Source organism: Pituophis catenifer, unplaced genomic scaffold, assembly GCF_029215685.1.
Source record: "Pituophis catenifer annectens isolate HBS135680 unplaced genomic scaffold, rPitCat1.0.hap2 SCAF_12, whole genome shotgun sequence".
Taxonomy (NCBI): Eukaryota; Metazoa; Chordata; class Lepidosauria; order Squamata; family Colubridae; genus Pituophis; species Pituophis catenifer.
In genome coordinates, this window is record NW_027256892.1 from 26,458,395 (window position 1) to 26,471,366 (window position 12,972).

The 12,972-nt window shown below is 54.2% G+C and overlaps 1 protein-coding gene across 1 annotated transcript in view; it reads right to left on the reverse strand.

Moving 5' to 3' along the window:
* The window catches only part of CADM1 (cell adhesion molecule 1), a 203,441-nt gene extending 195,202 nt beyond the window's left edge, over positions 1 to 8,239 (reverse strand). Inside the window, exon 1 of the mRNA XM_070952331.1 lies at positions 8,068 to 8,239. Coding sequence (XP_070808432.1) covers positions 8,068 to 8,239 — 172 coding nt within the window. The remainder of the gene's footprint in view (positions 1 to 8,067) is intronic.
* Positions 8,240 to 12,972: the final 4,733 nt, after the last annotated feature.

Genomic DNA, 12,972 nt, shown 5'->3' on the forward strand with positions numbered 1-12,972 from the left:
TTACAAAGTCAGTTGGTTCTGAACTAACACTGGGAGACCAAAAAAAGAAAACAGATTCATAGGCAATAATGCAGGGAGGAAAGTTATCTTCACAAGCCCAGGTCCCATCCTACTGTGGGATTAATCTCAGACACTAAATCAAGGATTTTCAAACCTTCGCTGTTAATAACAGTCTCTTATAAACTCTAGAAGAAATCCTCTCTCATATGAAGGCTTAAGAAGTTATTAATTTTGACACGCCCTTTGATATTCTGTTTCATCACCCAACGCAGGCACTGGCAAGAGGCCAACTATTTCTGGAGAAGACCAGCCCAGGGATCGAATTTCATGGAGAAGCAGCTCCTCCAGGCTCACCTGAATCTCTCCTGGAACACTACAGGCTCCGCCAGGGCAAAAGAGTCCCCCTGTCAGCGCCTCCCAGCACCATCACTGACCTTCACTCCTGTTAGGAGAAAAGTGAACCCACACCTGCATGAAGGAAGAAGTGCATTTGAAGTCAAGGCTATAATTAAGACAACCACTAAAGCAACTCAGGAGTTCTGGAAGGGCGAAGTGCTTGTCCGCAGGTAGAGGCATGACTGACTCACTGCGGTAATTTCTAACTTAAAAACAGGATCGATCGGAATGGTTTTTGTTGAAGGCGCTCTACAATCGCCTGTCTGCCTGGATGCCATCGCCTGGATGGCAGGTAATTACCGCAATGTGACTACAATGGAGGAGGAGGAGGAGGAGGAACTACCTTTTCCCGTTTTCACTAACGGCCTACGCAAAGCAAGTTGAGACTGCGACTCAAAAGGGAAGTTGCACCAAGGGTGCTTTAGACATGGTTCCCCCTGGCCGGAGCTCCTCAGCCACATGCCTACCCAAAGCTCAGGTGCATGTTGAGGGAGGGCGTGGGGCACAGCACCAGTGCCTCAAAATACACAAGAGCAGGATGAGCAATGCTCACAATTCCTCCAAGTGGGTCAGAATTCCAACTCACGTGCCTGGTTATAAATCTTAGGGAAGCTAAATCCCTATGGAGATTCTCAGTCATCCAGGTCATGGTTGACCCAAAGGTGTTTTTTTTCAAAAGACAACTGGTCTTTGTTTTTCCTTGAAGACATTTTGCTTCTCATCCAAGAGGCTTCTTCAGTTCTTCAGCTTCTTGGATGAGAAGCCTTCAAGGAAAAACAAAGTCCAGCTGCCTTTGGAAAAAGCACCTGTGGGACTTAATGAAGCTAATGGAACCATTAGTCGTGGTCCCCGTTGAGAGGCCCAGACAGACACAGGGCAGTGCAACTGACGGGCTGACCTTGAACCCAGATGGTTCTGGGCTTGCTCAGGACTTCCAGCGGGATGACCGGAGAAGTGAGTCTCTCTCTGCCAACCAGCCACGCGGCCTTCCCTGCTCGATCTGGAGAAATGTGAAGAAGCTCCATATTCTCATCACGTCCGAGGGAATCGATCTTAATGAGTTCAGTAGAACTTCCAAACAGGCACGGACGCGATTGCAATTTTTATTTTTAGTTCCCATCGTAAGATTTCAAGGCGCGCATTAATATTCACACCAAAATTCAACAACCATAAATAATGCACATAATAATGCTAGAATAAATACTGGAATAACCACCCCATGTCAGTTTAACCTTAATTATCCCAATTTGTGCACTAATTTCTATGGTCTTTCTGATAGGAGCTGGCCTTCAACCAGGCCCGGCTGATTTTCTGCCTGACAAAGATTCTCCAGCTTCTTAAAAAGCTTGAAATGCTTCTCCAAACTGGGAGGCAAAAAAGAGCTAAAATTAAATTGATCCACCATGAAACCACGTCAGCCTCGTCCTTAATGCTTCATGTCCCCTGGAAGCACAGCTCTCCGGAACCAAGGAAGGAAAAGGCTCCTGTTGTGTTGTCTCCACATGCTGCAATTCAGGAGGCACCGGAATCTGCACCCCTCTGCTGGGTGTGGCATCTTCCCAGAACACAAATGACAATCCAGGGACAATCCAGGTTCAAGGCAATCCCAACCACCTTTTGAGCAATAGCACAGCTAAGCCCCAAATCTTCAGAAAATCCTTCTCCACATTGAAAAACAAAACTCTTGTGTTCCGAGCAAAACCAGCCAACGTAGCGACAAGGAGCCAGGATGTGTGACTGCAAACCCAGGTCTCCTCCTCCTCCTCCTTCTTCTCTGCCACATCAGGCCTTCAACTCGTCCAGCCTAGTTGTCAGTCTTTTTCTACTTCATTATTTCCTCTAGCAGAGAGCTACCTCCTTCCGAACACGCCATTAGAGAGAGCACTGACACATAACAAATCCTGTCTTATGGCTTGTAGAATTAGTTCAGTACCAAAGATAGAAAATATTCGTTTCGGTATGAATGCTGTCAAATGCCATGATCTGAGCCCTTTCTTCCACTCGGGAGACACGTTTCCACTGGTGTCGTGGAAGACAATAAACCCCACGGGGCCCCAGGAAGCGGCAGCAGGTTAACAAACTGTTGCGTCTCACCGAGCCGTGCAAGCTTATTTTTAAAAAATACCTTTAATTTAGAAAACGATCAAGGAGCAAGCGTGGTTTAAAGCCAAGCATCTCCCTTCAAAGCATTCTCTGTATTTCCAGAAATGTGTCTGAGCCACGGGTAGAAACTAAAAGGGCAGGTGGGTGCAGAATATCATTGTTTTGGTTTACTGGTATATGGATATTTTGCAACTAATCACACCCACCATGCTGAAAGCATGACCCCAAGGGACCCTCCACCTTTCAAAGGCTCCCGTGTGCTGTCCGAGAGATGCATGAGATCCTTCACATACACACCCATCTATTTTGAAGCACAACCAAAGGAAAAGTACAACGTTATGCTGCAATGGTGCACACTACACCCACAAAAAAAAAAAGCCACACACTGCTGTGTCATTTTACTTATTGCTTGGAAAAAGCAGGAAGAGACATTGAGTGCCTCCTTTTGTGCTCTGGGCAGGCAATAACCAGGCCAGCTTTTCCCTCTTAATATGCAAGGTGTGTGAGTCGGATCCTGGCAACTGACTTCCGCCGAAGAAATGGTCTCTCGGCTTAATCAATCACACACACACGCACACCCAACCACCCGAAAGGGAGTAGGAAGACTTTCCCGCCAGTAACAGGTGAGGGCCCGGCATCCATCATACGTCCTGCTCCTTCTGTGAATGATGCACGGGGGTGGCGGGGGGAAGGAATTAGAAATGAGGAGGAGCACCCAAGAGTTGGTAATGAAGGTGCTGTTCCAGAAGGAGGGGATTAAAAACTGCAGAACAAATGAGACGAGAGAGATGTTGAGGAGCACCCAAAAGCAAGCTTGACTTCACGAGGAAACATAATCCGGCCCAGTTAGGCAGCGCATACAAATTCTATTCTTGAGAGGCCAAACCATCACTGACTTAAACGTCTCCAAACACTGGCGTGTAAAAAGGCAGCAGCAGCAGCGAATGGTGCATTTAGCAGAAGAGCCTCACTCAACTCACCAAGACCTGGTTAACCTGGGAGGGTGACCTACTCTGGCCAGCTCCATCCTCAAGAGCAGCCCTCTAGCTCCTTCAGTTCACCAGGCAGCTTGGCCGAAGGGCCTCCAGGCCAGCTTTCCAGGCAGGCCCAGAGGCTCTGGGATGGCCATGGGTCGCTCCATGGTTGGAAGGAGCCCATCTAGAGAGAGACTTCAAAGGGGAAGCCCTCGCCTCATCCTCGCCCAAAGGAGATCTGCTCAGCTCAGGCACTCGACTTATTTGTACCTGCAGCCACCGTCCCACCCGCATCCACGCAACCAAAAGAGATGTCGACTCACAAAGCCTTTAAAGTATCATTCACATCCCTGGCCCTGAAGGGTGGAGAAAGGGCCTCTGGAAATGGATGTTGCGGTGCTCCAACCTATTTTGTGCAAAACGCGAGATGCAGTCAAAGAAAAGGCACTTTAGAGAGGTAAAATTATTGTGTTTCTACAGTCAAGTCAGCCCAAAGCCCATCAACAAATGCACACTATATGTATAACCCCGAGGAAATTACTAGGTAAGTCACTTCTGGTGCATACAAACAGAATGGTAATAGCATTTAAATAGGCCCTTTTTGATGTGGAATGAAACAGCACGCCTGATCCAAAGCAAAATACATTTTATTAACTCTGACCAGGCACACGCACAGGGTTAGGAGCTGACACTTCTCACACGCGGCACTGTCATTTAGTAGCAGGGCAGAGACCGTGTCTATTGTCTGCTGCCCTGGCAGAACATATTATTAAACCATCTCTGCCCCCGGGGCAAAGGGCGAGGCACCATCACTAGCCAAGGAAAGCAAAGAGACAAGGAAGCAGATGCCAACGGCAAGCCGCAAGGCCACGCGGCCGAGGCTGCCGATGCCTTGCAACCGCCCACACCGTCCCCTTCATCCATCACTTCAAGGGCTTTGGACATCCGAATCCCTCCTGGAAGCAAGCAAGCAAGCATCCGCTCTGTGCATTTCCTAGATTCTTCCCCCACCTCAAACAGAGGCTCCCGTTAGATGCCCATCACAAGAAAGCCAGGATTTAGGCTGGGCAGAGAGACAGGCTGACCCAGAGGCTCTGAGCCTCCGTGCATGAGGCTGGATCAAGGACCCCCATCTCCCGGGCCTCCCTTTGACACCAACTCACTGGCCCCTTCTGCAACTGCATCGCTATCGTAAATAACGAATCGTGGATTTTTTACAATTCCAGCTTCTAGGATGAAAACAGTAAAACTGCATTCTAAACAATGATGCAACCAACAGCGATTCTGGATGGGAAGCAAGAAACTGACCACAATAAAACCAGCTAAATTCGCCTCATCGTATCTGTGCAAAATACCAGAACGTACTCGTGACTGATCTGGAGATTGGTAGTTTTGGAGAAATGCCTTGGTTATACACAATATTGCCCTTCCAGCTTTAAATTACAGGAGTTGTGACAGCTGTCCTCAACGTGGTTGCCTCCAGATGTGGATTCTGGGCATTGAACCACAAAAAAAAATGAGGAGGGGAGGGAGGTAGTAAGTTAAGGAAAGCTGCCTAAGCAATTTGTTCCCTCTGAATGATAAAGCACTCAACACAAGTACGAGACAAACCACAGAGAAGCTTAATGACGATGCTGTTGTCCCAACTGTTCAAATCCATTTCCCATATTTATATTTTTGTTTATATTATTTAAAGCATCAAGCAATCTTCTTTACCGAGTTCTCTCCTGGGGAGATGGGATCCTTAAGCACATGGCAGGAACTCCGATCGCAATGGTTCCGCGGGACCACCCAGGGCCCCAAACCGCCCCAAGATCCAATCAGTCTGTTTGCACCACAGCCTTGTTGTGCTGTTGTTGTTTTGAGGAGGGGGGTTGCAGTACAGTATCCACTCTCTGTTCACAGCCTCTTCCCACTCAAGACCAGATTTCAATAACACTTGGAATCTTGGCCCTTTTTCCAGCTTCTAAGCTTAATTAACTGTAAAGCAAGAGTGATCTTCAGATGAAAGGCGCCATAGGAAGGCACAGATTAAAGTACCAGCTTTTTTTAAACCACGTTTTAATATTACCTAGCTCCATTACAATTATCCAAGCTAGAATTGGGTTTTCTGCTACAATTCCTACATGCTCAATAACACGCCCCTGATTACCATATCATTATTGTGGGAGATTGTTTCAAGATTTCAACCTTTTCAGAGATAGCTTCCAAGACCCACATTAACCAAAGAGAAGCCCACCGGACTCCGGGGGAAACAATCCTAGGGACCAAACATCATTATTTAGACACAAGAGCTATTTCCTTCAAAGGAAGGCCTGTCCTTTGACTCACAAATGCTACAGAGGACCCTGCCAAGTGCAGAATCTTGCAACATCCCTGGGGGGGGAACACGGCCCAAACATCCGAGGCCTCTTCCAGACCAGGAACGAAGAAACAAGAATATCTCAATTCTTACTAACATATTTAAGCAGTATTACCAGCAGCAACAGCTAGGTGCAGACTGTATCGGTTAAGGAAAAACAAAGATAAATACACTGTATCAGTCAGGAAAAGAGAAATAAATATGGCAAAGGTATACAAGGGTTTGCAGATAAGGGACAACGGAAACTATCTTCGCCCTGGGAAAGGTGAGGCCAGGAGAAGCCCTGCCTGCATCCTGCCTGGTATAATGGGGGCAAAGGGCACCCCCAGGAAACCTTTTGTGATTCGGGTATCAACAACGAAGTGGCCTTCCGATCCTCCTTACAGAGTCTTCCTTCAAGAATGAGAGGATCCATGGAATAAGAATCATCTCTTTGCCCATTTGAGGCTTACAAGCTCCAAAAGCAGAGCATCCGTGCTTAGTGGTCTCTCCCTGTCAAGCATCCCAGGGGATAAATGCCCAGGGCAAGAACCAGCCCCGTCTTTGCTCTGCACCCATTCAAATCCTTTTCATTCGGCTGAAGATTCCTTTGGGGGGGATCCGAAGGCTGGGGCCCTTCTAAGCTGAGATGGAGGGTTTCAGGAAGGCAGCCAAACTCCCAACGGCTCTTTCTCCTATTGCCTTGAAAGAGGGACGGGGCTGTTTGAGCTCAGCCTCTACCTTGCCTGCCTTGGCCAGATTTCAGGAAAAAGAGGCGGAGGGATAGCAGGCACCAAAGAGGCTGCTCTTTACTAGTCCGATGGGCTTTCAATAGGGAGAGGGTGAAGTACCAGATGTTCATGTCCAGATGAGAGAACCGGCAGTCATTCCACCACCACCCCACCTCCCCAAAGGAAGCCACTGGAATTCCTAAAGGCTCCTCCAGGCCAAAAAACAGACCCGGAAAGATCAAAAACCTTGTCCGGAGTGCACAACGCCCGCGGCAGAAATAGCCGAGTCCCTCCAACAGAATCGGTCCCGCAGCGGGGGATCTTCCGGAGAGGGGGAAGAGGGTCGCAGAAGCGGACCAGCCGCCTTTGAGTCGAGGCATGCCGGGTGTCTGGCATTGCGGGCAGCCCCTCTCTCCCTCCCCACACCGCGATCGATCGGAAGACCCCCCCCACACCCATCGTCCACGGAGGCCGCTTTCCCGTCAGCCCCCCGAAGCCACAAGGGAGCCCTCCGGCACGGGGGGGGGGTGTGCACATGCCCGGAAGAGCCAGCCTCGGGACCGCGGCAGCCGCAGTGCCAGCCTGGCAGGCGCGATGCTCCCAGGGAAGGTGGCGCAGCCCGCGAGGCTCCCCTCCGCGGCCGCCCCCCCCCGAGGGGCCCTTCTGCAGAACTTGACAAAGTGCGTGCAACCTGCCTCCCCATGAATGCCGCTCTTTGTTCCCGCCGGAGCTGCCCGGCTCGCCTGCCCCGCCGTTCCCCGCGCAAAGGGCCGCTCAACGGCGCGGCGGCTCCTCCCCGGCAAAGCGGTCCCGGACAGGCCCCGAGACCCTCCCCTGCCCCCGGCTTTAGGAGGGAGGGAGGGAGGGGAGGAAGGAGGGGGGGAAAGGAGCCTCCGCGCTGCCCCCTCCCCGCCTCCCCGAGGATGCCCTGCGGGGCACAGCCGACCCCCCCCCCGGCAGCACTCCGCCAACGGGCTGCGCTGCCAGGGGATCGGCCCCCGGGGACGGGCGGCATCCCCGCCGCCTTCTTGTCGCGCGCCCTGCTTCCTCCCGCCCGGATCGAGCCCCGCGGCCTCCCCGAAGCCCCCGGGAAGCGGCCCGAAGTTCCCGCCGCAGCGCTGGAGGCAGGAGGACGGAGAAGCGGGGCGGACGGGCGGAGGGAAGGACCGCAAGGCGAGTCGCCGCCCGGAAATCTCCCGCCCGGAGGCTGCAGGGGGAAGCGGGGCGCCCGCAGCGGCTCCATGGCAACGGCGGCAGCCCCTTCCCGCCGCCCGGGCGGCTCGGCTTTGCTCTGCGGGGAGGGAGGGGAGGGCGGGCGGCAGCGGCGCTTCTCTTCCCCGGAGGGTCCCGCGCAGCCCCCTCCCCTCCTCCCCCCACCTGTGGCGGCAGCCGGAGCGCCGCGGCGCCGGGGGAGCCCGAGGGGCGCTGGGGGGGGGAGGGGGCGGCCCCCGGGGAGCCTGTGCGGGCGGACTGCGCGGCCCGTGGGGCTCGGCGGCGGCGGCGGCGGCGGCGGCGCTCCTACCTGTGGGCAGGAGGGAGGCGGCGGCGGCGGCGGCCAGCAGGAGCAGCAGGAGGGCGGGCGGCGGCGTGGGCGGCGGGGCGGGCCGGGGCTGGTGCGGCGGCTGCCGGTGGGGCGGCTGGTGGGGCTGCGGCCGCCGCCTCTGCGGCGCGCTCGTCCGGCTGCGGCTCGCCATCCTCGGGCACCTGCTCGGCTCTGGCAGCGCCGCCCGAACCCGCCGCGCCAGCGAGCCGGCGCCTCATGAGACGCGCGACGTCACGGGGCGGGGCCTCGCCGCCCGCCAGCCAGCGCCGCCCGCGCTCGCCCCGCCCACGCCCGCCAGCCACTCGCCGCCGGGGGCGGGGCCGCAACGCTCGGCCACGCCCCGTACGCAAATGAGCGCCCGCCCGGCGCTCCGGCCGGCCGCCTCCGCAGCGCTCGCACTCGCCGCCCCATCGCTCCCCGCCCGGCTGGGGATGATGGGAGCGGCCGCTGCAGGACTCGGCTCCGAAAGGAGGAGGGGGTGTGCAGACCCCCCCACCACCATCTCTCTCCGCCGCCAGCCTGGTGCCCGCGGGCGCAGCGCCCGGGAAATGCCCCGCCGTCGGGGGGCGGGCGAGGCCGGCTGCGCTCGATCCTAAGGAGGCGCGGCTGGTCCTCCGGGATGGGAGTCCGCGCGGGCCACGGAGGGAGCCGCTGCGGGGGAGAAGCAGAGACGGGCTCCGGGCGAGGAAGAGAGCCGCCTGGCGCTGCTGTGCAGGAGGGAGAAGCCCCTCGCGCTTTCCCCGCCGATCCTGAGCCGGGGGGGGGGCTTGGCGGCATCTCCCGCGAGACCGGCGCTCCTTGCCCGGCTGCCTTTCGGCTGGGGCTTGGGCAGGAGACCCCCGCCCCGCCCCCAGCCCCGGGCTAAGGCCCAGCAGCCTGTCCGGCCCCCCCTTGCGCCCCCCCCCGAAGCCCCGCTGGAGCCTTTGGTTCGGCGCAGGCCGGACTTGCTCTTTCCCTTTCCGAAGAAAACTCCGATTCCCCAGATTGGCGCGGAGCTGCCAGAGCCTCTCCTCCAACGCCAGCCAGGTGGATGAGTAATCGCAGCCTGCAACAGCTTGGAATGGCACCTGATGCACCAGGAAGCCTTAAATGCCTAAGGAATCTGAACCCAGACATGGCTCCAGGCTGAGAAACCCTTTTCGCCCCAGCCGGGGGAGGGGGTTGGTCTCGGCCCTCCGGGGTCTGAACAGCTCCAGGGAGAACCATTCCCAAGGACACACACACACACACACATGTACAGGAAGCGGGAAAGCCCACCTTGAGTGCCAGCTGGGAGTGGCACCAAGGCATCCAATTCCTCTGCCCTTCTCCTGGTATCCTGGAAGGCGCCACCATCTTCAGGGTCTTTGCAATAGACCATCTCTAGTGTCTGGAGGCCCCCAGACTCATGACTGGGCAGTGTCCTGAATGGGCCCAAAGCCTTAAAAGTGTAATTTAGAACAAGTTTCTTGCTTGTCTTCAAGCCCACGCCTTCCTCCACTAGGCACTGGAAACGTAGCATGACTTGGCCATCGCCCTCACATCCTCTTCAGACGGGTGCTGGCCTTTGGGGATGCCAGGAGGAGCCCGGAGCACCCCACTGGTGCCACAGGGCTGAGTCCCCTTGTCGGTGCTGTGATAGAGGGCAGCTGAGACTCCCTCTTGGGCCCCCTCCTGCTTCCTTTCCTCCCTTTCATCCTTTATGCCAAGCCAAGGCCGGGAGTTTTGCTTGGCCCAGTTTTTCCCTTTGGCAAGAGCCCCAGAGCAGCGTCCCTTCGCCAGGTCATCCATCTCCTGATTAAAGAAACTCTCTCTCTCTCCCTCTCTCTCTCTCTCTCTGTGTGGGGGGGGGGAGGGAGATGCTGGAGACACTCCTGGTCTCTCTAAGGAGGCTATTCGTGGGGGGAGGGGGGTTGCTGTCTGGGAGGGCGAGCCTGTAGGGGGAAGGCTGGGGGTCAAACTGTGTGTAGGCAAAGATGCGTTGACTGAGGTTGCACCAACCGAGGCCACCAACGTTCTCGCCGGACCCCCTTCCTGAGTCCGAGGCATCTCCCCTCTCACCTGCATTGCAGCAGAGCAGAGATGGGAGTCTCCCTCCTGCTGAAACAAGAGGCCGTTCTTTGGTCAAATTCCTCCTTCCGGATGTGAGCGCTGACTCCGTCCGCCAGGTTTGACTTTCACCCACAGTTTTGATAAAGTGGCCTCAAACAAGAGCCGTCTGCAAGATCAAAGCTGCTGGAGCCGTTTACAAGTCGGCAACTAAGCCAAGCGTATCCCCCAAGAGAAGCACCTGGGCTCCCTGCAGGAGCCAGAAAACAAGCAAAGGTTTCAAGATTTCGTGTCTGAACTCATTTGGCTTTGGAAAAGGAGGTCCATCTCTCTCTCTCTGCCTCTCTCTCCCTCTCTCTCCCTCTCTCTCCTTTAATTACTTCCTTCATTCCTCTCCGTGACCAGCTGCGTGTTCTGCTCAAGCATCAAATTGAAGGACAACTCACGTTAAGGATAAAGGTGTACAATAATTTAAGTATTCAGAGGACGCAGAACAATCAGATGTAAGGGAATCCAATTTGCATAATAAATATCAATATTGCAACCATTAAAGCGAACCCCGGTGACATATTCATCACTCAGTGACCGATAGATTACAGAAGGAAGATTTCAAATGCTGGAAGTCTGAGAAAATCCCCTCGGGGTCTCCCTGCACCAGGCAGACCCCGCTCCTGAAAAGGGAAAGGGCGAAAAGTTTGGGAAGCACCAACAATGGCGACTCCTGGCCTGCCCGAGGGGGGCTCCTTTGCAGGGCGCGGAGGGGAAGCTTCGCCTGGCATGAGTTTGTCAGGGAAGGATTTCACAGCCACCAGACTGAAGTTGGGCCTGACTGACAGTGATGGAAAGCAGCTAAATTGTGTGTTGCTGCCTGCAGTGGGAAGAAGCTGCTTTACTCACAGGGAGAACAAAGTTCCGGCTAAGGCGCTCCTGTGCTCACACACCAGATGTGAACTGTGTGATGTTGGCCTTGCACTGCAGCCTTGTGGCTGTTCTTCCTTTGGAACCGGCCTTGGGACACAGGGCCACCAGCAGCTCCTCAGCGCCCAGGTGTAACAGCGGGTCACGCAATGGCAGGACACGGAAAGACCCCGGATCAAGACCACCTGCCCCCCACCCGCCCCAGCAAGGCTGTCCGGTTGCAGGGTGAGCTGCAGTCTTAAGTACTTGGAGGGCTGTTGAGTCCTGTTCATCAGCCTCTTCTTTGCATCTCCTGCTCAAGCCTTATGGGTAGAGGCTTATGGGCTTATGCCTTTTGTGAAAGCAAGAACACCGTCAAAAGGAAAACCCTCCAAAACAATTGGCTGCCCAGACTCACATTGTGTGAGTTGGGCAAGCCTTATAAATCTTACATAAGTCCATCTATCCGGATCCGTCCCCGGGCTACAAGATGCAGAGCCAAGAAGCAGAAATGGGGCAGAGTGTGCAGGACGGACGGACGGACTCACAGCAGCCCCCAAGGAAAGGGCACTGGGACTGGAGTACCTGCCTCAAGCTGAGCCTTGGCCAAGATTAGACGAGGCTGCTCTCCTGCCTCCAGAAGTTGTGGGCGCTCCATCACTGGAGGCTGTTAAGAAGAGATTGGACAACCACTGGTCTGGAATGGTATAGAGTCTCCTGGTTGAGCAGGGGGGTGGACTAGAAGACCTCCAAGGCCCCTTCCAACTCTCTTATTCTGCTTTCCTTAGCTCCCATCTGTTGCCTTTTCCTATAATTTACAAGAGGAAGAAAGCAAACCTTGGTTTGGATGTCTTTGACTCAGCCCCACTAGCCACACCCCGATTCTCAGGGTCAGATACAAGATTAGGTGAGGTGTTTGAGTCTCAGTTCCACGAATGCCTGAGCCTCCAGTCAGGTAGGGTGAGGTAGGGTAGGATAGGGAAGGGAACGGAAGGACAGGACAGGATAGGACAGGATAGGGAAGGGAAGGGAAGGGAAGGATAGGACAGGACAGGACAGGACAGGACAGGATAGGGAAGGGTAGGGTAGGGTAGGATAGGATAGGGTAGGGTAGGATAGGATGGGGAAGGGAAGGGCAGGGAATGGTAGGATAGGATAGGGTAGGGTAGGGTAGGGTAGGGAAGGGAAGGAGGGCCATCTTGCCAGACGCCTGGGCAGGATGCCAGTTGGGTGTTTGAACCACAAAGCAAAATGCCAACAGCGCCGCTGATGAAGCGTGGTGCAAATACCGTCTCTGCCCGCCTTCTCTCCCTCGCAGCCGCCTTCAGCAGAACACGGAGGGCAGGACAGCTCTCTGCCTGGAAAGATGCTATCGCAACTCTCGTTGGGTGAGTAACGTGCCAAGTTGCCATAGCTACTTAATAAAAAAGAAAGTTACGAATACAAGGAACTGCCTGACGGTAACACATTTTTTTTTTCTCCCTCTCTCAAAATGCCACTACGTACTGAATATTCTTCAAACAGGGAGGCATTTGTTAATATCTTCATATTTTAATGCAGCTAACTTCATGAGCCAGATGGTGCTTTTCCTGTTTATAACTTACAATTGACGTTTGCTCAACCTGATTTTAAGAGAATTTTTTTTAAAAAAAAAAAACATTTTACTTGTGTGATCCATCCATGAGTCCAATGCATTCACTCCTGCGTTTGGCGTTTGGGTCAGGGGTGTTCATTACAGAAATTAGGCAGTCCTGCCCTCCAAATATCTCTGCAAGACTAGCAGATGCGTAGAAATTCTGGCAAAGAAAAAAGACAAAAACTCAGGAAAACAAGGCCAAGTAGCAAGATGTGAAGGTGCAATAACACACACTTACACTTTCAAATTGCCAAATGAAAAGGAGCCTTTTTAGATAGCAGTTTAAATGCATGCTCTAAAAACAACACTGCATTTTACTACAT